Here is a 25750-nt window from a genome sequence, read left to right on the forward strand (position 1 = left end):
GGATTTGTGACGGACACAGTTTCGTCACTAAACATCCGTATATGATCAGAGATTTTTGTCAGAGATGATACGATTTTGCGACAGTGCCAAAATTCCATCGCTGAGTTAGTGATGGAAATATCGATCCGTCACTAAATGAGCGACAAAATTGTCTTCCGTCACTAAATCGTAGTTTTTTCGTTGTTTTTCTTATAGGGGTGTGGATTGTTAGTGATGGAAATGATATTCCGTCACTGATTTAGTGACAAAAATTCAATTCCGACACTAAATCTCGTTAACCACACTGGCTTGCCAGGCTTTATGTTAAATAGAGGTCAGGTACGGATGTTTAGTGACCAAAATGTTATTCCGTCCCTAAATTAGGGACGAAAATGTTATTCTGTCACAAATTTAGTGACGGAATAGCATGTCCGTCACTAAATCTCGTTTACCAATATACCTGTCAGGCTTTATATCAACTCATGGCAGGTTTTATATGATTAAAAATAGTGACGGAATAACATTTCCGTCGCTAATGTAGTGACGGAATAGCTTATCCATCACTAAATCCCATTAGCCAGACTGGCCTGCCAGGCTTTATGTCAAATTGAGGTCTGATTCAGGTACGGATGTTTAGTGACGGAAAGGCTATTCCGTCACTAAATTTCATTTACCAATATGGCCGTAAGGCTTTATGTGAACTTATAACAAGTTTTATATCATTGAAAACAACGACGGAATTACACTTCCATCGCTAATTTACTAAAAAAAGAGGTCATCTTTTATTTACTATCATTTTCATGTGATCCATCTCTCGTTTATCATTCTCTCCTCTCCTTTATTTGTTTCATCTGCCTCATTATCTCTTAATTTCCACTTCTTCCATACATATTTGGTTTTGTAGTTGTGATGGATGTACCTGAATCTCGTGCATGGATGTACAAGAGAGTTGGACCCAATCGCGTGGGAATTACTGAAGAGTTCTTAGTGGGGGTTGAGGAGTTCATTGCTTATGCTAGTGCAAATAATTCAGAATTTCAAAATACGAGAACAATAAGGTGTCCATGTGTTAGGTGCAAATGCACAAGATATCGGAGGTTGGATGAAATAAGGATGCACTTATACAAAAAAGGTTTTCAGCTTGGATATCACTGTTGGACAAGTCACGGTGAACAAATGTCGTATAATCCCCCTGTTTGAATTCTGTCAACATTATGGTTTAGCAATGCTTGTTGTCTGCTATGGGAATTTAGCAGAGTTTTTTTGGTGAGGAAAATTTGGCGAAGTTTGAACTGGTAATATTTGTGAATTCTTCAAATATGTTCTTGTGCTTTGTTTGCTCCAAGTGATATTAGAACACTTGAGTTAATTTCTGTCAGTCTGCCTCAATTTATTGCATAAGCCTCAAATTTAAGTTTTGAGCTATCTATTCTGATTTAAAGAAACCGCCTAGAAGTTGCTTTCCCAAGGTCTAGTCTTTTGCTCTTTGTTCGTCTCATCCCTATTAGTTTGATTGTCATAGTCTGCGGGTTGTCTAAGTTAGTGGATGGTGTATGCTGTCTCTGGTGCAATGTATTGCTAATTTTGCTCCTTTTGCTTCTAGAAGTTTTAGCTACCTTGCAATAATTAGGTTTTGCTATTTTATTTTGATTTAGAATCTATGCAGTTTGCTCTCAGAGTGTTTATTGTTATTGTGATTTTATTTTATTCTTTATTTGTATCCTGGAATAGCCTGCTTTACTGCACAATTTCAAGTATCTTGATGTAGGTTTGGGTCTGTTGACAAACAAGACAAGTATTCTAGCTCTGCAATTATGAATTATTATATACATGGGCATTTGCGATTTTTATCAAATACTATGTTAGAGTTATCTTTTATTAGAAACTCTGTGTCTAGGTTTGTGTTAAATGAAATACTTGTATCTTACCTTTCCTAGTTATGGGTTAAGGAAATTCCTATTAGTCAGGTTGGTGATTGATTCCAACTTAGGAAACTAGAATCATGAATTAAGGATTTGAAGTCATAGGCAATTAGGGTTCCTGGGAAGATATATATACTTGTCGTCCACGACTCTCAAAATCTATTGAAGTACGAGATTAAAATACAAGGCAGATTTCTATCAATCTTCGGGGCTTTTTTCTTTTCATGTTTCATTGGATTTATTGGAGAAGAAAATTGGCGTAAGATAGCTCTTGGTAGAGTGTGTTACTTGTTGGTGGTGTATCAGACAATATCTTCTCAATATTGTTACTTTAGTTGCGGCTAAAGTTTGTCCAGTTGACGTACTTGCTGTGGTTTAGAAAATATACGTTGAATATTTGATGTACTAAGGTATCTTAGGTTAAATCTTGTGGGATTAGGGGGCTCCGCAATTAGTTTCAAATTTTAGAGTCTACAATTGGAATCCAATGGCTTGAGAGTTGTGCCACATCACACCACATTTTTATTTTTTCATTTTTAAAATTTGTATGACTTTTTCTTCACCATTGGATATGAATTGTGGACTCAGGGAATTGCGGAGCCTCCAAATCCGATCCTGTGTAATCTTTATTCACATAATTGATTGTTTTCAAGGTTGGTCACTTGATGTACTTGAGATTTTTCCCTATTAGGTTTTCCTCATTATTCTGGTGTGTTTTGATTGTTGTTTTAATTTTTTGCAAGTTTCATTAGTTTGACTAACTATTCTTCAACAATAACAAACTCTCAAAAATAATTTTATTCAATTGAAAAAATATTGGATTTCTAAGCTGTAGTGTTCGACAGGAATTAGTCATAAAATCACAGTTTTTGAGTTTGACAATGCAAAATTATGTGTGCGCAATTGGAACCAACTTATATTTGACAAATTATAGAAAAGGATATCATAAGAGCTCTGGCTCTGCTTGGATAACATTTCTTAAGAGTTGAGTAAGAAGCAATTATGTAACGGCCCGTCTCGAAGGGGTCACAAAACTACTACACAAATCATGTATAGTTTAGCAATTGCACTTATTCCATTCCAACTGAAATCCACTATCAATAAATAAGAGATACTGAGATATAAGAGATATTAGTCTATGAAATTAGCGTGCAGAAGTTCAAATAGTAAACCGTAACAAAAAGACTACCCAAAACTCACAACTGTATATCCATGGCACATCACGCGCATGCCATCGAATGTTGGTCATCCTCTATAAACTCAACTGAAAGGGAGATAAAGAATAGGATGAGCTAAATAGTCTGGTAGAGATATAATAAGATATCTTTGAGCAGTGGCGTACCTGAGTCTACGGAGGCCCTGGGCGAACTCTAAACAAGGGGCCCCTTAAATTTTTTTTGTGGCGATTATCATATAGTTAAAGTCTAACTCCAAAAAAAAAAATATTACTTAAATATAACTCGTCTAGCATTTTGAGATGCAAAATCACTAATTACATTAGTATAATCAACATTTTCCGTCAAATCACTCTCAATAGACAACATAGCTAACCCATTTAACCTTTCTTGCGACATGGTGGACCGAAGATATGATTTTATCAATTTCAACTTTGAAAAACTTCTCTCTGCGGAGGCTACCGTTACCGGAATAGTTAACAATATTCTATGTGCAATCCATGTATTTGGAAAACCACCATCAAGCATTTGCAAATGATTTAATATTTTAATAGGTTTTTTTACTTCTTCAGGCAAGGTGTTACACAAAACTTTTAATTCTAAAGCTAAATCTCTTGCATCAATATCATAAAGATTATCACACTTCAAAAAATTCTCAAGTTTAGTGCAATACGATATCAAACTTTCATTATCAATAGAATGTAACTTCTTCAAATCAAACAAAAATCCAAAAGTCTCTCCATATAATTGAAGTTGTTCAAACCTACTTCTAAAAGAAGAAATAGATTTATCCACTATGTATAAAAAGTAATCAACTCTAAATGACTCCTCAACTGAATGTATTAAATCTTCATTGTTAGTTTCATCAAATTGTCTTTTTCTTCGAATTAGTCGTTTTGTTTTAAAAACAAGTTCAATATCCATTGCACTAGCTATTTCTTTAGCTTCAATTATGGCTTCCACAAATCCTATCTCTCTATATTGTTCAAAAAATAAAATGAGTCCTCTTAGCTTTTCTACGGCAATCTTAATATCCATATCTTCAGCTTGAAGGGTTTTACTAATGGTATTTACAGCAAATAATAAATTATACCATATTATCAAGCTAATCAAGAACTCAAAACTCTCAATTTCATTTGTTGCTAAGGATTGGGCTTCACTCTTTGTCTTTGGATCTTCACTAGTATTAACTAAGTCAATTAAAGCATCTCTAACTTGTGAAGTTTGATATCGTATTGCTTTAACACTCTCAACACGACTTTCCCAACGTGTTTGAGAAAAAGGCTTAAGTGTTAGATTTCCAACATAAGACATCAAAACATTCCACCGTTTTGTAGACGATGCAAACAATGAATATATGCGCTGAACAACTCCAAAAAAAGATATGGCTCTTTCACAAGAGTTACCCATATCACAAAGTACAAGATTAAGACTATGACAACCACAAGGTGTGTAAAATGCTCTAGGATTCTCCATAAGCAACCTATTTTGAACACCTTTGTGTTTTCCTTTCATATTTGATCCATTATCATATCCTTGCCCTCTTATGTCACCAACATCAAGATCAAGGGTATTTAAAATATCTTTGAGCACATTAAAAAGTCCTAGCCCCGATGTATCATCTACCTTTAAAAATTGTATAAAAAATTCCTCCACTTTTATTGGTTCACCGGAAACATCCACACATCGCAATATAAGAGACATTTGTTCTTCATGACTTATATCAGGAGTACAATCAAGTATAACAGAAAAATATTTTGCCTTTTTTACTCTTCCTATAATTGCACTTTTAATTTCATTAGCTAAGAGTAGGATCAACTCATTTTGTATTTTTGGACTGAGATAATGATAATGAATTGATTTATTTTTAACTCGTTGAATATGTTCTTGCATGATTGGATCAAACTCTGCAATCATCTCAATAAAACCTAAAAAGTTTCCATTTCTCCCTTCATAAAGCTTCTCCCTATGACCACGAAATGCTAAATTGTTTCTTGCAAGAGTTTTTACAAGGGCTATTATTCTTTTTAACACTTGTTTCCAATGCTCTTTCTCCCTATCTATTTGTTTTTGTACACTCTTATCAATTGTTTCAAGTTTTCTCAAGCTAACTTGCAATTCTATCCATTTGGTCATGCAAACTAGGTGTTCACTACTAGTTTCATGAGCTCTAAGTCGTTCACTAAGATGTTTCCAATCATTAAATCCATCCGTTGTCATTCGGGAAGTGTTATGATCTTGCTTGAATAACTTACAACAAAAGCAAAACACTTTGTCCTTAGAAACAGAATATACAAGCCATTTCCTATCTTGTTTCTCTCCATTCAATAACACTCGTTCATAATGATTAGATGAAAAATGCCTACCAAGGTGATCAACACCAAAATAAATATCAAGAATTCTAATTGGACCTTTTTCTATTAATAGGTCCCTAAACTTCTGATTAATATTATCCCAATTTCCTGGATCGTAAATGTTTAATGGCCCAAATTCTTTATCACTTATTGGAAGAATTTCTTCTTCCTCATATTGATCACCATCATCACCTACTCTAATTTCTTCTTCTTTATCACCTACTCGTTCTTCTTCTTTATCACTCAGGACTGATGGATTTGTTTCTTCTTCAACATTAGATGTTGAGCCACCTCTTTGTTTACTAGGCAAAAATCTATCAAGAGATCCTGCTAAAGATCAAACCAATTCTTCTTCTCTCTTTTTTTGTTTTCTTTTTTCAAAACCTGACTTGTATTTTCTAGGTATCATTATGATCAAATTTATAAATTATCAAAAATCTCAATCACAATACAAAAAATAAAATAAATGAAAGGAGCAACAATAGTTATATTCAATCACTTATCACTGAGCCTATTAACTATTAAGTGGAACAAAATCACCTGGTAAGGCTATAAAACCAGTCAACCAGATGCTGTCGAGCTGCAGAGTGCAGGAGAGAAGGAAAATCTCAAAATCCAAAACTGAATGCAGAGCAGACGAGTAGAACGACCAGAACCCATAAGAGATTACAAAATAACCAAAGAGAATTAGAGATTGCAAAAACCAAACTGACCAAAGAAATCATAAAGATAAGAAAACAAAAACCCTAGAAAATCAAAAACTCAAAGAAATAATTACCTGCAAGTGCAACTCTCAAGACTCAAATCTCAGGCCTCTTCAAGTTCTAAAATCCCAAATGAAAACCAAATAATGTTGAAAGTTGAAACAGGAACTCAGAAGTCGGAAGTCAAAGTTGAAACTTGGAAGTTGGAAGTCAAAAGTCACTGAAGCAGCGTCGAGAAGATGGAAGAAGAATTGAGAAGAAAAGGGAATAAAGAATGAGACTTTTTAATATTCTTTTACTTCAATAGGTTGGGCCTCTCAAATTTTCCTTACTAATTTTTTAGTTGGGCCTCTCAAAATTTCACTTTCTTGATGGGCTTTATAAACTAACACATAAGGTTTTAAAATGGGTTAAGAGTGTAAGAGGATAAATGGATTACATATAACTTAACTAATACCCTAAACAATTGGGGGCCCTAAAAATTTGGGGGCCCTGGGCGACGGCCCAGCTCGCCCAGGCCCAGGGCCGCCCCTGTCTTTGAGACAGATATCTGAGTGAGCAAACACCAAAATAAGCAAGAAAATATAAGTAGATAAAATCTACCCAAAACAATGGCATAAAGTGAAAAATCAACAATAAAGGACAGAAAATTTGTATATACTCATGTCGTAATCACAATCAATAATGCATATACATAAGCATGAAAATATATACACAATCAGAATCCACAATAATCCATACATACATTAGTCTGGAAACACTCATCGTGGGCTATGGCATCAACAACTATCCAACAAATACTAAGCAGCACACAACAGTCTAGCAACACTAATCGGAGACTGTAGCGTTCAAATACTCCGTATCATGAAGCGGGTAACAACAAGGGGATATAGTCTTAGATAGTGATCACGTCTTATAGTGGTGTATAGCTAACACAACCATTGCAAACATCTAGATAACCACAGTAAGGCTACAACAATCCAACCAACTCCACCATCAATATCCACTCAATCAATCATGATACATGAATTTTCAATAAATTTCTCATGTATCCGAAACGATTTGAAAACTAGTTACTATATATGTGTGTGTTTATATATAAAGTACTAGACATGCATGTAGTAGGCCACTCAAGCCTACCATACTTTTGATGATAATGTATAGTGGAATTTAAGCCAAGTATACTTTTGATCATAGATTAACATTTTCCTTTCCAGTAGTCTATGCATCCCCACCAGCCCTAGCAGATTAAAAACAATAATGGCTGTGGTCACCTATACAAGAAAAAATCGTTACTATTGAAATTAATTTGTAGGCAATATTTTCATGAACAAAATATTTACAATTATATTAAAGCAAGAGATCTAGCTAGTGCACAACATTCAATATTGAAGTTTAGTGTATATCTCAGCCGCGCTAGCTCTCTCTCAAAATTAGAGTTCTCTCAACTTCGGAAGCTATTTTTTCAAAGCAAGGAGAGGAAGATAGTGACGAGTCTTCTGCCTTTCTTCCTCCTCTCCTGGCATAGATCTACCCTTTCCTTATATGGATATGTTGTTTTTTTCTTTGTTTGTGATGAATAAGGAATGTTTCAGAGTTTCTTCACCATATCGTCTCTCTTGGAGGTGAAATCTAGATCTTCTCATCCATTTATTGTGGATTTTTCACCACATCGGTTCTTCTGGTGAGTTTCAATGACACATATGTGATGTATAGCGATGGGGCTCCTAGATCTGGTGGAGATCAATCTTTTTTCATGAAGGGGAAGTCAATAACCTAGATCTAGTCCACATGTGGTCCATCCTGGGACAATGTTATAGTCATCCCGGTGTTTGTTTTGTTTTTTGTTGTTCTCGAGTCCTAGTGCCTATTTTCTTTGGTTTCGGTTTATAATTTTCGAGGCTATTATCGTAGGGTTAGGTGTAACTTTATTATCATTGAATGAATTTTTTGAGTTTATATCTTTTAAAAAAAACAAAGGAGAACAAAAATTAGACCAATGTAAATAAGTTGGTTATGTTGTGAAAATTTTCAACCACATATGTGGGTTTGAGATTTAATTTAAAATCCTAATAATCAAACAAAATTGTAGTATAAAAGAGCCAACCAATATTGACATAAAAAAATGTTAGGAAACCCAGCAAATGGATCTCAGTCATCCCAATAATTCATTTTGTCCCTTATTATTAAAGACAGTTTGTTCACCACAATTGAAGTTTTTTGGTGAACAAACTGTCTTTTGTATGATCATTTTAATGTTTTTGTCTAGTGTTAAGTTGAAATAACCACAATTGAAGACCCCACACCACCATGCATATGGTGATATGAGTAAGAAAAAAAAAAAGAAAAGGTAGCCATAGGTTCCTTTTTTTTTTGTCCTCTTCCCATTGATTGTCTGGAAAATCTACCTTGTTTCAACCCTGAGAGGTTATGTGGAGCCTTATCATGAACCGGAACAACAAGAATAGTTTTGATATTGTGAGCATATCTCTGTTGCCCTAAGAGCTGTTGCTTTGAAATACCTGTAATTAAACTCATTTTATCTTTTTACTTGACAATAGTGAAAACGATCACTCTCGTGAATGTAGCCTACATTGATTGAACCACGTTAAAATCTTGTGTTTCTCTTGTCTTTGTTCTTTAATTATTTGCTACTCGCTGTCAGTTGGGAAAGGTCGATTCTCAACAAACAAACCCACCCAGGTTGATTCTCAACAAAACCCACCCTCCTAATCTCCTTAGCCGCCCTTTACTTTTCTTATAATTTTATGTGAACACGTTTTTCAAGATTTCCCACTTCTTCTCTCTGAAAATTAATTAATTAAAGATACAAATATATATTCAAAACAAAAGGTGGAGTATGATTAAAGAAAGAAAGACAAGTCTTATTCTTCTTTGATGTAAACCCCCAAACCAAACCATTCATTAATATTACCTTAAAAAGAAAAGAAAAGAAAAGAAAATTAGTTCATAATCAAACCATTAGCAATAGCTCTGGATTGGTATCAAGATGTGTAGTTCCATACACAGGCAATTCTTCTTGATACCTATCGATCCCAATCACGGACAAGTTATCCAATTCGAACAAATCCGAGCTTGAATCACTCGCTGCATCATCTTCATCTTCATCATCAATCTTTCGATAATTCTTCAAAAGATCCCTTGCAACTTCCTCTACGCGACGATTTTCGCTCATAATATGAAGCCTAAACTCTTCATTGATTGTGGAATTGTTCTTCTTCACAACAGCCATTAAAGCACCACCACCACCACTACACTCCTCATCAACAATCACACTCGCCGGAGAAAACCTCACCGACGATCTTTTTATTCCATTAATACCTCTTAAAGAAGGTGTGTTGATCAAACAAGATCTCGAGAACGAAGAAGCTGAAGAACAAGTACTCGACAATGATGCCTTGTCTGACGACTTTGATCTTATCTTTGCCTTCTTCGCGTTCCCTGCAGTGAAAATTGAATTCAAAAAGCTCGCCAGGCGACCACACGGTGAAATTGGCTTCTTCACTACATTGTTTAGATCACCATAACTCTTCAATGGCTTCGATTTCGTCTTGCTACTACTCGAAACGCTTGTTCTAATAGCTTTAGGCCTCGAAAATGATTCAGACTCGGACGACGAAAATCCGCCTCCGTAGCTTGAATCAGAGGAAGTCGTGCTCAAATTCAACAACACCGACTCCAAATCTCTCCGACGCTGCACTTTCTTGTCCAAATCCGCCATGTTTTTTCTCCGGAAACCAACTTTTTCGGAGCTCGCATTCTTCTCCTCCATGAAATGTTTCTTTCTCGTCATGGTTTCTTTGTACAAGCTCATGTTTTCATGGTCTCGTTTGTTGTTGCTGGCGACTGGTTCGTCTATTGAACGATAGATTGCATCGAGAAGAGTAGAAGAGAAAGATGGGTTGTGACGATTACGATGATCTTGATCCCTCAAAGTCTTCTCCCATCTGACATCCATGATTTTATACAAGAACAAAAAATAGATTAACAAGGAAATAAAGCAGACAGGGCCATTGATGGCTTGAAAGAGCAACTGAAAGCCAAAAGCCACACCTGAGGAGGACGAAAGACAGAGAGAGTTGTTTGCGTGTTTCTCTATTTCACATGCACTCGTCTCTCCTCTTATAAACTGTGTGGGCTCAAGTGATAGGTTTGGAAAATGATGATATCGTGGCATGTTATGACAGGGATCTCGTCCGTTGATATTCCAGTTATCCCCGCTATTGAATTATACGCACATGATTTTACGTGCATCATGTGGAGCTCATGAATTCAATTGAATCATGTGTGTCCAATTGAGCAATTGGGTTATTAGGATATCAAATCTTTATCATTTTCGTTATTTTAATTTACCTTTTATTTTTACTCTTCTACTAAATATGTAAAATTAATTACCTTGTGAAGTGACATAAGATCCTTGCTTTTACAAAACATAAAAAGATATGGTTAATTATTGATACAAATATTGATCTGGGTCCAGATATGAGTTAATTAAACTCTTTTGTTTAATTAAACACATCATGAAATTTATCTTGTGTATGGTATACTATGGTAGTTACTACACAAGAAGACAAGGTTACTCTTAAAGTAAGATTTTGATTTGATTAGGTGAGAAGAGATTAATTAATTAACTGTAGTTGAGAGGACTATAGAAAAAGGGTTTGGATTTTGGAACACTATAATGATTTGGTACCAAACATTGTGAACAATTATGGCTTGAGGGTACATGTAATTTACCCTACCTTCCAGAGTCAACTATTGCGGTTCATGGAAAACCACAAACCACGAGTAGCCCAGATGACATCCATGCGTGTAATATCTCATAAATGTCTCGAGTTCGAGCTTTCCTTTCTCATATAATCAAAAAACTATTGCGGTTCATGTATATATGAACAGCAATTGTAGTAGCCTGTCCTGTCTAGAGGTGTAGGAATTGAATTGAATAAAAGTTCATTAGACTTTTGGATCTCTGCTTTGTCAAGTGGTGGATGAGATACTTACCTAATATATAGATAGATACAAGTATCTAATTCTGCAAGATTGTCTCAAATGATAAGGGACGAATACTGATCAAGTGTGTGGTTAGGCGCACAGTCTAGGCGTTTGAATGTCATTTGAGGATCACATTTGTGAAACTCTCAAATTTACTATTTAAAGTTCTAGTTTAAAATGAGAACCTGAGTAGCTCAGATGGCGCTTATGTGTGTGATATCTTATAGAGGTCTCGAGTTCGAGCCTCCATATCCCCTTCCTTTGTATTCAAAAAAAAGGAAGAAGAGTTGTGGCTTAAAATTATTGTAATTATTATGAAAAGTTGATTCATATATGGTAAAAAGGAATTATAATACATTGTTCATTAAGTAGTATGTAGCAATAGTGGAAGTAATATATTTAACCAGAAGTTGGTATTTCATTATTAAGGAGTTGGGACTTGGGTCAATACTATTTCTCTTTTTAGGGAGTAATCCAAACAACATAAGAATGAATTCCTCGGATCTAATCACTTGAGTGATATCTTAATTGGTAAATCTCTTTGGGTCCAAACCATAAAGACTCGGGAGATTCCGAGTTCGATTCCCAGTAGAAGCAATACCATTGTGGTCACACGATGAACTTTGACCAAACTTACTCTGTCGTCAAGTGAAAGTTTTATATTCGCGTGGGCCTTACAACCCGATTTAAACCCGTATTAAATATTTAAAAGACAAACTTATATAATGTGGTTCTTACTTTTAAAAAAAAAATTCCTCGGATATTACAAGAATAAATTCATGGACAATCCAACAATTATTACATGTGATACTTTGTGAGTTTTTTTCTATTCCTGAATCCACGTCGTCTTCCCCATGCTCGGATTACAGATCCAACAGAATAATTTTATTTTTTTAAAAGTTTTGGGTAAGCTAGGTACCATACCTCAAGTAGGGATGAAAACGATCGATTTCAATCGATATTTTCGATCAATCTTTTTTTTTCCAATTTTTTGACATAAATTTAACCGACCATGGACTTGACTTATTATTAAATCTATGAATGCAACGTTTAGAAATCAGACTCCAATCATAGGTCTATTATATTGATTTACAGACAAAAATGGCGGTCTCACTACTTTGGTTGATCCAAAGAATCAAACTTTAGCATCTTTTCCTCTCAAAAACAGAGATCAAAACAAGCTGATAAAGTATGATACAGGACATAAGAGTCGTCTGATTTTCACATTGGAAACAAATAGGAGAGGAGTGTGTTCTGCTTTGGGTAAAGGCAGAGGAATGATGTAAACATGAAAAGGAAGGTTTAGGCAATCCCGAGGAAGAATTCTGGTTCTGACAAAGGAAGCAATCTCCATGCACATTATGCATTTGCATAACATAACTCCAAAATCATGGATTAAAGATAAAGATAAAGCTAAAAGAGAAATATGAAAGGCAGGTACACACATGGGTTTCTGCTATCTGCCACCAAAGGGAAAGCCAGGGGCGTGGGAACAAGTATACATCTACTTTGTTTCAACAACAGTTACAGAACTTGCTTTCCAACTCACCAAATTCATGGCTCCATAACAATGCTTTTACAAGATCAGTAGAGTTAAAACCTCCATAACAACGCTTTTACAGAAAAATAGTTGATCAAAAAGTTAACTGACCTCGAGAGAAATTGAAAGGACTGCATAATGAGAAGGAAGATGCCATTTACTATCAGAAGGAAGATGAGTAACGAATGCATGAGTTTGGTGACGTGCCGAAAACCTAATTGTACTTTTTTTCAGCACCGACAGAAGAGCACTGCTAAACCTACTGATTAATGAATAAACTTACCGCAAGCAAATGTAAGGAAAATTAAAAGCACACGAAGAGATTGAAATTAACTGACACATTGCATTGATTATTTGAAATGATATATTATAAGTAACTTGTCTTACAAAGAAGACATGACCTATTTATATCTCCTGGGTTCCTTACAAGCAAAGGGGGTTATAAAGTTGACATTCAAATTTAGAAGTTCGATGTCCAGTTGAGGTGACCAAGTTGGGGTTGCTGATAAGCACCAACTTGAGCCCCAGGAGCAACCCCAACTCCAACATTACCTCCCATAGCAGGGCCCAAGTGGTGTGGATTGGCCATTGCAGCAGGTTGTGGAGAGGGATGATATAAGCCTGGAAACTGCATGTGAGAAAATTGTGCTGCAGCTGCATTGTATGAAGCATGACCTGTATGAGATGGCATATAAGTTGCATGTGGTGTTTGCCCAGGCACGTTATAGTATGGAGCAGACTGCAAGCCTGGAAGCTCCCTTGGATTCTGCACCCATAGTTCAGATGTCTCAGCCTGCCATTTTGAACATAAAAAATCAGAGTTCAACAAAGACATTGTGATGAACTCTAAAATCTTAAATTTGCATGTTTACAGGAAACATACTGCACATAAGCAAAACCAAGTCTACCAGTTCACTGATCTAAGTGTCGGTCACTATCCTGAGCTGGTAATGATTTACACGTCTAAATTCATATAATGATATAAACTTTAAATATGAAGAAAGATACTAAATAACAAAATTATAATTTACACGTTTGAGTTCTTATAAACTTTAAATATGAAGAACAATACTAAATAATGACGAAAGCAATATTAATAATGTGCAATTAAATAAATTTTACTCTTAACACAAATTTTAATTGCATCGCTCTCTTTCTCTCTCTCCTCCCCTGACCCGCAAATGAAAAGGGCAGTCCATCACAAAAAATTTCAAGTAAGAGTCTAACATGAAGTCCATGGACTGAGACATTCAGGCATCTACATTCAATACTAATAATGAAGAAACCTACTGCAAGGCAGTAGCAACCTATAAAATTAGTAATAAGTGTCAGAGAAGCGTTTAATCTCTTACCTGAGGATTAGGAACATACAGATTGCTCTCTTTATACTTGATTCGAGATGAATCTTCAAGTCCAGTTGCACTCCCAACACCACCAGGCCCATTAACTGCGTACCCTGTCGGGTTAGAGAAATTTCCAAACCCTGTGGGACTGCCTCCAGGAACTGGCTTGAATTGTTGAAGTCCATACTTGAGGCCATTGGCACCAAGGTGGGTACTACCTCCAGGCATTAGCAAATAACTGCTGCCATTTGATGGGTGAGGATACCCAGGATTATTAGAGTAGCCAGGCACAGCCATTTGAGGGACAAAAACTGGAGAGATGAATTGGCGATAAGGCATAAGATTGGTGAAATGGGGAACGTGAACTTGAGGGCACATCTGGGCCATTGGTGGTTGTTGCTGCTGCTGAACCATGGCTATTGTTGACGCAGGTATGCTATTCATCATGTGTGAGTTTAAAACCTGTAATCATATTCATGGGCAAAGAAATAGTGATTGCAATTCTCATTCCATATATTGGAAGCAGGAAAATCACAAAATTAGTAAAACGAAGCGATCACCAAAAGAAGTCCTGTGTAAAACCATTAATAGAAAGTGTCTATATAGCACGGACACTCTGTTTGGACAGAGTGACGGGTGGGACACGGATACGCTCGGACACGTGGAAAATACGTCCGGGATACATGGGATACATGAAATAGAGTGTCCGATTATTTTATTTTATTTTTTTATTATTGGACACGTTGTGGACACGCTTAAATACGTTTGCGACACTCTGTTTTTGTTTTTTTAACTTTTAATAAAATATGCTTCATATTATAGTAAGCATCTAAACAGAGAATAAGATTGGAAGGCAAAACCCCATCATCTGATACGATCAAGAGATCTCTTTGACAAACATCAGGCACTCTAAGAGATCAACATCAAAGAACAGATACATCAGAGATGGAAGAACAGAGACATCAGAGACCAACATCGAAGAACAAAGATTGTCAGAGATTGACGAATAGCGAACAAAGACCAACATCGAAGAACAGAGATTGACAACAAAGATCAAAGAACAGTCAACAGCGACCAACAGAGATCGACCAACAAAGATCGACAGAGATCAACCGACAAAGATAGTAAGAGATGGACCTTATTCCAGGAAGGATAGATAGGAGATTGCTCTAGAGCCTTCTCTTCTCTTTCTTTTTCCCTATGTGTGTGAGTGTGACTTCTGGCTTCCCGTGAAAGCCACCACATTTGCTTTTGATTTTTATATTTTTTTTTCATATAGGACACTTCTAGAGTTGTGGCTGGACTTTTCTTGGAATGGGTTGACAAAGTAGTTTGACTTGGGCTTGAAAACAATAAACCTAATTTGGCCTTGACATAATAAGATATATAATTATTCAACGTATCCCAGCGTGTCTATATCCTACTTTTTTGGAAAATCATGTATCTGCATGTCCATATCATGTCGTATCCGTGTCCCATGTCCGTGTCCGTGCTACATAGGAAAGTGTTAACACCCTTAACCCATGTTGTCATGCACGGGTGCACCACATGCATCTTTGGTGTGCACAAAATAGGTCAGAGCAGAGACCAATCTTTTTAATATAGCTAACTGAATGCAGCATTACTTTTCACTAAATTCTATGGACACAACTGACCTAAAATAAGATGCACTATTCTTCTTTCAGATCAGATGTCTTCATAACCCCAATAACCCTCCTTTATAAGACTAACAACAGTAGAAAACAATATCGCCATATGGTGTCATCCAATGTCAAGAGAGAGAGAGAATTTACCTCCTGAGGAGATGGTAGGCCCTGTCCTCGTATGGTGTCATCCAATGTGGGCCTGAAGTATGGTATATCATAACCAGTCTGGGGATCATATGCCTGATGCACAAGAATGATCGTCCGTAGATGTTCGATAACAATCATATTAGATCTTTCGATATAAATGCTTAAAATTATTCAAAGACAATGCAGATCAATCAAGAATTAACAGCTTCAAAAGGTGGCAAAGAGGATTTAAAATTATTAACAATAAGATTTTCTTCTTTTTTCCAATTGAAGAGTTAACTCACCGAAAAGGTTGGAAGTTCAGGAGTATCTTGTTGCTGTCTAGAATCTGGAGTATAGGCACGACTGTTCTCCCTGACCAGCCTAATATCTGCATAGTTGTCCAAATTCTGAGGACTTGATGACTCGTTCTTATCCAATAATAGAGTCTCAGATGCTCCATCTAATGATGGGGAGTCGGATACAGAGTTTCTAGCTTGATCATCAAGCAACTCTTCCTGCTTGTTGCCAGAAGCATCATCATCAGAAGCATCTTGAGAAGATGCCGACAAGCTGCCATTTTCACACAACTTATTAGAGTTAACTCAAAGTAATCATACAAGAAGCCAAAATCTGTCCTAACTCTTAAGCTCCTTCAGAAATCTACAGTCTGGTTCTAAAAATGTTCACAGCAGATGAATAACAAAGTACAATCAAACAATCACACAAAATTCCCTAAACTGCATTTATACCGGATTACAAAATCAAGAAGTAAATTAAGTACGGCTCGATCATCCATGATTTAGGGAAAACAAACCTAACAGCAGAGTCTCTGTGAGATTCTTCTGTAACTCCATCTGTCTGAAATCCAGATTCAAAATTCCTGGATGAATCCATGTCCACCCCAAAGCTGCCAAAGGTAACCTGGCAGCGATCAGTCTCAGGAACTCGGATATGCTGTGCAATAATTACATTATGATTTTCAAAGACATGTGCCCGTGAAAAACTGTCCTGCAACTCAGCCACTTTCGATTCAAAGCCCTTTGACTTATCAGGAGTAGATTTTGTAGGAGTTCCAATAACCCCAGGGCTTGTAGCAGCAGATTTCTGGCTAGATTTTGGTCTCCACTCCTTATTGGCCTGAGGAACTGCAAGATAAGTGGATGGTCAACATTGTCCTAAATATACAACTTACAAATACCCACTAAAAAATGTTACTTTTCTAGTCACTCAGGAAAGTAAGCACAAAAATTATTAAAAGAATGGACAACCCAAGGGAGAAGAATGGTCCATGACGTATACTGGATTGCATTTCATAAAAGGTATTATTAAACAATGATAGCATTTACAAGGATTCGGAGTCGTTACGAATATTTTACAGAGGAAAGAAACACCCTTCTCACAATACACACAGATCGACCACAACAGCAAGATTTAACATATTAAATACCATTTTGACTTACCATGGGACTTACCATGAAAGGCACTTAAAATCACAATGCTCCAAACTCCCAAAACAAGCAAAAACTCATTTAAATAACTTTTTCCCCCTTAAAAAAAGTCATGCTTCAATACAGATTCGGATGCTCCTTTTCAGACAAATCCAACTGAAGTAGTTTAATTAGAAAATACCTTTTTGATGACCAACAACTTGCTGATGGGGCCTGCCACCATACTGATTGTTAGAGAATGATCTACTCATGGGAATGCTGGGCATAACAGTTTCACCTACAGAACTTTGACTAAGTTGGCCACTTTTAGAAATTGCATGGAAAGGTTGTAGTGTTTCAGAAGAATTCTCTCGAACTGACAATGAATTTGTAAATGAACTACTTGGTGCGGACACATCTTTGACAGAACCATTAGACTGCCGCCGACCACCTACCACCCCAATTTCACGCTTAATAGCACCTACAGCAGCAGCTGCTCTGGAATCTTGAGATGGAACATGAACAGGATCTGTTGATGCCAGTGTAGCTGAATGTTGTTTCGAATTACTGAGTTTCATCACTTGAGAAGACCGAGAAACAGGAATTTTGACAACAGCCTGCTTTTCCATCAATAGTTTCCCATCGGACACATTTGAATTAGCATGTTGGGCATGCCTAGGTTGTGGACCATTCGACCCATCTGAAGCTTCAGATGAATTTTTGCCACCAGAGGACTTTAAACCGCTTGTGCTGCCAAAAGAGAAACGAGAACCCTGTTAAATGAATCAAAAATACAGTCAAAATTACTGTGGATTAGCAAAATATGCTTCTAGGCGGAAGCATGGAAAGGGTGAGCCTGGCATTATGTTTGCATAGACTCCACTCCATTTTCCTGGATTTGTTTGACCTAACAGGAATAAGGACAACATAATGGGGATGCCTTGAATAACAAGAAATAAAACAATGCATTGGGAGATGCAATTTCATAGAGATGCCAACAACAAAAAAATCGAAATGATTAAAACAAAACATCAAAATGGGAGGTGCAATTTTGAAGCAATAACATGCACTGTGAGGTATATTAGCATTTATGGCCTTCACCGAAACTCGGCAAAGCCATCATCGACCTAAGGAGGAATGACAGATGGTTGAAAGACTAACATTGAAAATTCAAGATGAAACAATACCATCTCTCTCCTCCAAACGAATATGACAAGAACATCTCATAATGAAAAGATTAATATTGAATAGGAAGAGTAGTGTTCTTAGCCAGGGAGGCAACTTGGCTGATATTTGAGAATATTTGCTTATGAGAATCTAAGAAAAGAGGGGTCTACATTGTCAACGTATGTTAATAGGTTCCTAGTGTAAAGTGGTAAGGGAAGTACAATCCATTATCCACTACAATGCAAACAGCTAAGGCATTTGGGAGCTCCTATGTCATGGGCGACAAAGATAATAATTAAGGAACTCCAAACATGGAAACTCACAAGCAACTCAAAGAAACTAATATAACTGAAAAATGTGATTCCTCTCATGAATAGTTGGTCGACATGGAAAGAAAGGAATATCAGGACCTTTAACAGGGAGGAGACAGCAATGAAAACCCTCAAACGACAATGGTGGGAAGGGAAACAGTTCGGTTTTGGTCCACTGAGGAAGCCAAAGTTAACAAAGCAATATGCTATTCAATGTTTAAGATTTACTAACTCCAGAGTTCTCCAGTTCATTTGTAATTGGGTGTCAAGCCCTTGGTGCCCTTATTCAACAAATTCTATTAACATTCAAGAAAGAAAAAGTAGTTCTTATCTTTGTATTTATTAATAATGATCTCTCATGGCAGCTTTTACAGTAGTTTCTTCTCCCTTTCAGTTTACGTAGATAAAATCATGCACAATGCTGGTTATATGGATTGCTAATACTGTTCCAAAGAGTTGGGAAAGTAGTTCATTGTCAGCGTTTCTTTCTTTTAAAGTATAAGAACTGGAATCTATTAATAACAGACGAAAAGAGTGCCATGGTGCCACCATGTATATCATTGCATAATCTACGAGACAACGGTTTTTTCCCCCCTTTGAATCATGTTCTAAAAGGCACAAAACTACAACCATAAACAGGATTATCACCAAAAAAAGGGAAAAAAAATAAAAAAATTTGTTAATTTTGGGTAAATGATTTTTCTTTTATGACTTTTTCTCTGTAGGAAGGGGCAGATAAACACACCTCATTTTAAAGTCATTGACTACAAACTGCTCATTGGCAGATATTTGATCCTTGGGTGACGCGGGCTTTATATCTCTACTTGTATTCCGATTAACACGTTTATCTCTTACTACCCAAAATTCTCTGTTGATTCCTGCATCATAGGAGAATCCACAAATCAACAAGTAGGACCATCAACACGAATAATGATAGGAAAATAAAAGATTCTGAACAAATTTGAAATCTTCCATATCAACAACCCATAAGAATAAGAGACTACAACCAAAGTAAGAGAAAATTTCAGTAATATGCAGCACATACCACACAATTTAGACAATTTACCAGCATTAAGCTCATCTACATAGGGCAGTAATTAAAGTCAATATGGCTTTAAATATATAATTTCTCAAGTAGGAGAGGCTGAGTCCTTGAGAGGACGCAACTATAGATATTGGTTAATTCAGAAAAGCCCGTAAAGGCAAAGAATAATCAACTCATGAAACATTATAAGCCTATTGATATGGTTTAAAAAAAGTAAACACAAAGTCATCAATTAAAAAAGTGAAAAACTCATGTAAACTAAATAGCAACTAAATTAAACTTGCAACTCTGCAACGTTAAATCATCAACTAGCACAGTTCTATGGTTATTGTTCAAAAGAATCCATAAATTGTGAAATGCATTCTAAATAAAGGAAGGCCTTTGAAGAGTTGAGCATCGTCAAATAAGAACAATCACATTGACAATCAATATTTTTATCTTAATCCATAATTCAATACCCACCTTGCACCAGATTAACGGTAAATGGGACAGGACAACTCCGTAAATACTATTGGCAATGCTTCAGTGGAGTTATTTAGGATTTCTAAGTGCATGATACTTGGTTTAAAGAACCAACAAACAAATACTAAGACAAAAACAAAACAAACAGACTAAAGAGAGAAACTGATAATAAACAGGCATACCAGGAAGAGTTCTTCGAGCATAACCTCCCCTACGAGCAATACGATCTGAGAACGAATGAGATTTCATCCCTTGGCCAACAACATTCTCATTATGTTTTCTTTGATCTGTAGAAACATTGTATGCCATGCTCTGCAGCCAAAAAAGTTATACAGTCCTGAATTTAGATGCAAACTATAACTACAATTACTAACAATCTTTGCATTGTGTTCAAAATGGCAAATACACTGGTGCATCTATCAAATATACAGATGGAGGTACACAACTTCAAAAAAAAAAAAAAACACACACACACACACACTAACCTAACAGAAGAATGTTTGTTGAACATGCAAGTTTAAAGTGAAAACCAACATCATCTTGTTGAACCCACCTTGGCTCCCAACCCAAACAATCGTATCATTAATTACAAAGTTTAAATTATTAACAATTAAGTTTCTGCCATCTGCGCCGATCTATCAAGTCTTACAGGTCATATTCACATACAAATTGCAGCAGCAAAAGTCGACGAAAGTGATCAATAATGTCTGTCTTTGAATGTCACAACTAATTTACACAAGGTAAACAAACTAGTTAACCATTCCATAACTGAATTTTTGCATATTAGCATACATTGAAGCATGCAACAAGAATATTCAGAAAATCACCCAAACACTAAAGCTACCACCTTCCTTTGAAGTAGGTATCAGCATATTCCCAAAGTGTACCTCTAGAAAACACCCCCAAACTCCCACCCATGATTTTGCAACCAAAAAAAGGGGGAAAAATAGGTGTTCATCAACCAATGAATATCTATCATATTCTCCACATGTAATACTAAATGTACCACCTCAAATTTCCTGTAAAGAACCAAAGATAAGTACAAGTGCATACCTCTTTCTTCTTGTCTCTTTTTCTCTTCACCGGATGAAAAGGATCTGAGAAAGAAACAATGAGCGTGAATGGTAAGTAAAATGCCAAAGTTGAAGTATAAACGAGCCAAGTTGAGCAGAAGTCTAATATTGTCAAGGAGTTGTTGAACGAGATCTCAAATGAGCTCGAGCTCAATTGTTTTCTAATATGTTCAAGCCTTTTTATTAAGAAAACAATCGAGCTCGAGCTCATTTGAGATCTCATTCAACAACTCCTTGACAAGCAAGATCATTTGTGAGATAATTAACAAGCTAAATTTCTAGCTTCCAATCTCTCCTTCAAGCACATCAATCAGCTCATCCACTAGAAACGAGCTCTTTCATCAAAGCTGGTTTCATGAAACACCCTAACTAAGGAATAATGATATACATGCAGCAATCCCAATTTTATCCAAAATCTGAATCATTAAAGAACAAGTAGATGGCTCGGCTGATGAATGCCCAATTAAACTTGTTCATGAGCAAATAGTCAAACCAATTCATGAACACATAGCCAAGTGTCTCTTTGTGCACGAGTGTGTCAATGGAAGATAAAAAGAGTTTCATCATTAAAACTACCTTAAATGTGCAAAGGAGATTGACTGGTTAATTCAACATGCCTAAAAATCCATGCTCAAATTGCTCAATTACATTGCCAATCAAACACAGACAAGCCATTCTACTCACGAGCTATACATCAATCACACCAGCACTTGTACACCCCTAAAAACAAAGCAGTTCAGCACTTGTACACAATTGATTTGTACCTTTTTGTATCAAATCATGCACAACAGATAGAACCCAAAACAATTAGTCCGACCATAAAAACCCAAAACAATTAGTCTGACCATAAAAACCTTGATTTCTGAATTTTCTGAACCGCTTCACATTATTACAACCTGCTCATGCACAAACCCACTAGAAAATTGTATTTCAAAAACCAGACAACCTTTTGCTCCAAACAGCTGCCCTGATATATTAGGCCTTATCAAATCTTAAATTTCCAGTTTTATTGATGAAACTTGTAATCTATTTCAAATTTCTTTAAATGGTAAACAACCAACAGAAATTGGGCTCAAGTTCAAGTGCACATTCCAAGCAACATGGTAAACCTGGAATTGATCAAGCCCATTGCATTCAGACTTGTTCGAAGAAAAGCACGCCAATCATTTCTAAACTTGTAGACTCCAAATCAGCACAATAGAACCAAAACTCAACCAGTGAAAATACTAATCAATACCGAAAAATAATGTAAACTTAAATTGCAAAAGAAATAAAGAATAAAACAAAAGGCACAATAAACTCCGTGAGAGCCAACTGCATAGACTCAATAAAAATAAAATAACACGACCTCATTATTGTCAGGCACCTAAAACTTCTAGAAGCAAAAAGAGCAAAACAATTATACTAATAGAGTCAAGGCCAAACTTTAGATTAGCGATAAATTACACCAGCGACAGCAAACACCATCCATTAAATTAGACAAACTGCAGAATATGATAACCAAAACAAACAAGCCCCAGTAAAAACCAAAAAAAAAAATTGCAGGCATTTACTTCATTAAAGGGCACAAAGGGGTGCAAAAAATTCAAAACCAACACCCAGTAACCATGTATGAATTCCAACCCCCCTCCTCCAATCAAAAAACTGATTCTCAAATTCCCAAACCCAGAATCAAGACAAAACAAAATATGCAACTAATTAATAAAAATAAAAAAAAAGTTAAATGTGAACTAAAAGCACCTGATTACACACAGCAAAAAACCCAGTATAACATTTAAAAAAGGCACACCCATCAACTGAGAGGCAAATAAATTAGAGAAGAAAAGAAAAAAGAGTAAAAGACAAGACCTTGATTAAGCAACTTCTGGGCAGTTTCATTAGGATCCATGTTTGTCTCTTTTAGGGCAACGTAAATATCAGCATCAGAGTGATTGCCCACGATTTCCTTGATGGACTGGATGGTCTTGCGCACTCTTGCTGAGACTATCTGCGTAGTTCCCTCTACTCGAGACCCGCGATCAATGTTAACCATCTCAAGAACTACGGTACTTTGGAATCAAAAAAGACCCACCCCACCGACTATTAATATATAGTTATGTGCGCCTCGAACCCAGAAGACGAAAACTAGGGTTTAGGGAATTTAAGGAGAGAAAGGAGCGAACGGCTTTGAAGAAAAAGAGGAAGGGTTTTGAAAGTGTTGGTTCTACCCTCTAAAATTTTGGGAGATTTCATAAGGGATTTGGAGGTTTTGGCGGATTACATATTTGCCCTTTTGCCTTTTCCTTTTAAATTAATCTCTTTTTTTGTTTTGCTATATAATAACCAAACACGTCTCCTATATTATTTAGAAGGTAATAAATATTTATATATAATATTGTTATATAATAGAGATAGGGAAATTTTCTTATGATCAATTTATTTTGGCATTTTCCATTTTCATTATCATATCAAATTTTGATAAATCGTATCAATTGGACGGAGATTTTAATTTGGGATTCACTATTTGGATATTTTGCACACCAACTTAGACTTATTTGCACTTTAAATTTTTTAATGCACATATTTAGCTTTCCAAATTACCCTTTCATATATTTACCTTTCCAAATTACCCTTTCAATATTTTATTATTACAATTCTTTTAGTTCAAGGGAACACCCACATAAGTTTATGTCAAATTTTGGAGAGAGTAGTATGTAGTGAGTTATTTTCATGTTTTCTAAATGAGGACCCCACATCTTGAAAAGTTTGTCCTCTTCATTGCACTCTCTAATCTAGAGAGAGTGCTTTGGAGAAGAGCAAAATGGAGTCAACCACTTTTGTGGGTCCCATTTGTACAATACATTACACGTTTACACAATTTCTTTTTTTTACCATTTATATAGCAAAGGTAATGTGTCCGTTTGACACTACGTTGAGAAAAAAAAAACGCAATCCGATGAGGTGGACCGCAGTTTCAATTGTTAATTACCGTTTGGCATGTGATATGTTGGGACGGCACCACACAAAAAGGCTTTTTTGGGCGAAGCAGTTCGGAGTTGCTTTCTCCAAAAACGCGAAGCACGGAACGCGATTTCATTTAGAGAAACACGGAGGTTGGAGTCAAATTTCTTTGGTTTTTTACTAGTTTGTCCTAACAAAGTTTTCATAATTACATTTTATACCCCTTTCAGTACTAACCTATCCCTTTTTAATTGTAACCGTGGCATTAATTTTTTAAAAGTTCAACAATATTTAATTAAATAATAATTGAACAATGTTCATGTAAAATATATAGTAGTGTTATAAACTAAATTAATAATTTATTTTTTAGAAAATAAATCATAATATAACAAATATTAATTAATTAAATTAGGTTAGCAAAATCATTTATTACAATTTATAATTAAAATTAAACAAATTTCATAATTCATTATTTCACTTCACCTCACCGTAGTTTTGTTCATCCAAATGCTAAACTGCACATCAACTCACCTCACCACAATTTATTTTTTTTTTGTGACAAATCAAACACTTATTGTCAGCAGAACTCAACTCACAGCACCACAACTTTTTACCTGACAGCACCTCACCTCACAACACTAAAATACAAAACACTCCCAAACAGATTCAATATGTGTTGTACTTCTACCATTGTTTTATGACCCTTTTTTAAGAAACAGTAATATGCGTTGTATATAAATATCTCTTTAACTCTCATTTTATCACTCTCATTTCTCTGTATTCTCTGAGTCCCATTTTCTTTTTACTCCAATCTTCTACTATTATGAATTCATATCCTCCCTTTTTTCAATCCAAATAACTATCTACTTTACAATTCTCAACTACCATCAGAAAATTATTCTCAATAATCATTTTCAAAACAATTCTCATTACAATTCACCGTTCTCATCGTATACATTTAATTCTTAATTTTTTGGGTCCATCTCAATTTTCTACTCAATACCAACCCTAAAATATTGATATTCATAGGAGAAGGAACACTCGATAACACAATCAAAGGCACAAAAATCCAAACTAGAGTTCGCACAAAGATGAAACATTATGCAAAGCGTAGCTATGTGTTTCTATAGATCCAATAATCAACACGGATCAATCGAGAGAAAATTTGTGGGATCGAATTTTAATAGAATTCAACAATTTATTGGGTTATGTTTCGGTAGAAATAACGTTGAATTAATGAATTGTTAGTCAACAATCCAATCACATATTAGTAAATGGTCAGCATGTGTTCGTTTGATCGAGAGAACTTCGTATGGTAGATATAATGCTAAAGATTCAGTAAGTAATAATAATTATAAAATATTCAATTTTCATTATATATTAACGTATTAATTATGATTTGTTTTCACAGATTGGAGTAATTAGACAAGTATTGGTAGTGCTAAATGTCCCAAAGATTTTGGTCTCAACTCTTCCCAATCCTATGTGTCATTCCACATAAGTATGTCACATCAATATTT

General features: G+C 35.7%; 3 protein-coding genes across 3 annotated transcripts; all 3 read right to left on the reverse strand.

Annotated features, from left to right (window-relative positions):
* Positions 1–2971: 2971 nt before the first annotated feature.
* LOC120009374 (zinc finger MYM-type protein 1-like) lies at positions 2972–5839 on the reverse strand. Its single transcript, XM_038859944.1, has 5 exons — positions 5815–5839; positions 4983–5757; positions 3398–4793; positions 3091–3153; positions 2972–2995 (listed from the first exon to the last, which is right to left on the reverse strand). The coding sequence occupies exons 1-5, from the start codon at positions 5837–5839 to the stop codon at positions 2972–2974; spliced, it is 2283 nt and encodes a 760-aa protein (XP_038715872.1).
* A 3152-nt stretch (positions 5840–8991) lies between these two features.
* On the reverse strand, positions 8992–10542 carry LOC119980767 (protein BIG GRAIN 1-like A). The gene has a single exon (XM_038823565.1). The coding sequence runs from the start codon at positions 10330–10332 to the stop codon at positions 9109–9111; it is 1224 nt and encodes a 407-aa protein (XP_038679493.1). The 5' UTR covers positions 10333–10542; the 3' UTR covers positions 8992–9108.
* A 2468-nt stretch (positions 10543–13010) lies between these two features.
* On the reverse strand, positions 13011–23495 carry LOC120014913. The gene is made up of 10 exons (XM_038867036.1): positions 23139–23495; positions 21271–21314; positions 20400–20529; positions 19456–19588; positions 17435–17982; positions 16620–16950; positions 16108–16375; positions 15824–15916; positions 14040–14492; positions 13011–13480 (listed from the first exon to the last, which is right to left on the reverse strand). Exons 1-10 carry the CDS (start codon positions 23320–23322, stop codon positions 13148–13150), a joined length of 2517 nt encoding a protein of 838 aa, XP_038722964.1. The 5' UTR covers positions 23323–23495; the 3' UTR covers positions 13011–13147.
* Between the last annotated feature and the right edge of the window lie 2255 nt (positions 23496–25750).

This window comes from Tripterygium wilfordii, chromosome 2, assembly GCF_013401445.1.
Source record: "Tripterygium wilfordii isolate XIE 37 chromosome 2, ASM1340144v1, whole genome shotgun sequence".
In the NCBI taxonomy this organism is placed as follows: domain Eukaryota; kingdom Viridiplantae; phylum Streptophyta; class Magnoliopsida; order Celastrales; family Celastraceae; genus Tripterygium; species Tripterygium wilfordii.

What these genes read in the sequence shown, in the direction of transcription:
- LOC120014913 (XM_038867036.1), bottom strand. Translation starts at nt 23,322, where the DNA reads ATGGTTAACATTGATCGCGGGTCTCGAGTAGAGGGAACTACGCAGATA. An exon ending in CCAGAAGTTGCTTAATCAAG is followed by an intron (nt 21,315 to 23,138) that starts GTCTTGTCTTTT and finishes TTTCTTTCTCAG; the next exon opens with ATCCTTTTCATCCGGTGAAG. An exon ending in GTCAATGACTTTAAAATGAG is followed by an intron (nt 17,983 to 19,455) that starts GTGTGTTTATCT and finishes CTCTTTTGGCAG; the next exon opens with CACAAGCGGTTTAAAGTCCT.
- LOC119980767 (XM_038823565.1), bottom strand. Translation starts at nt 10,332, where the DNA reads ATGCCACGATATCATCATTTTCCAAACCTATCACTTGAGCCCACACAG.
- LOC120009374 (XM_038859944.1), bottom strand. Translation starts at nt 5,839, where the DNA reads ATGATACCTAGAAAATACAAGTCAG. An exon ending in TTTATTGAGATGATTGCAGA is followed by an intron (nt 4,794 to 4,982) that starts GTTTGATCCAAT and finishes TCCTGATATAAG; the next exon opens with TCATGAAGAACAAATGTCTC. An exon ending in TATACAGTTGTGAGTTTTGG is followed by an intron (nt 2,996 to 3,090) that starts GTAGTCTTTTTG and finishes ATTTATTGATAG; the next exon opens with TGGATTTCAGTTGGAATGGA.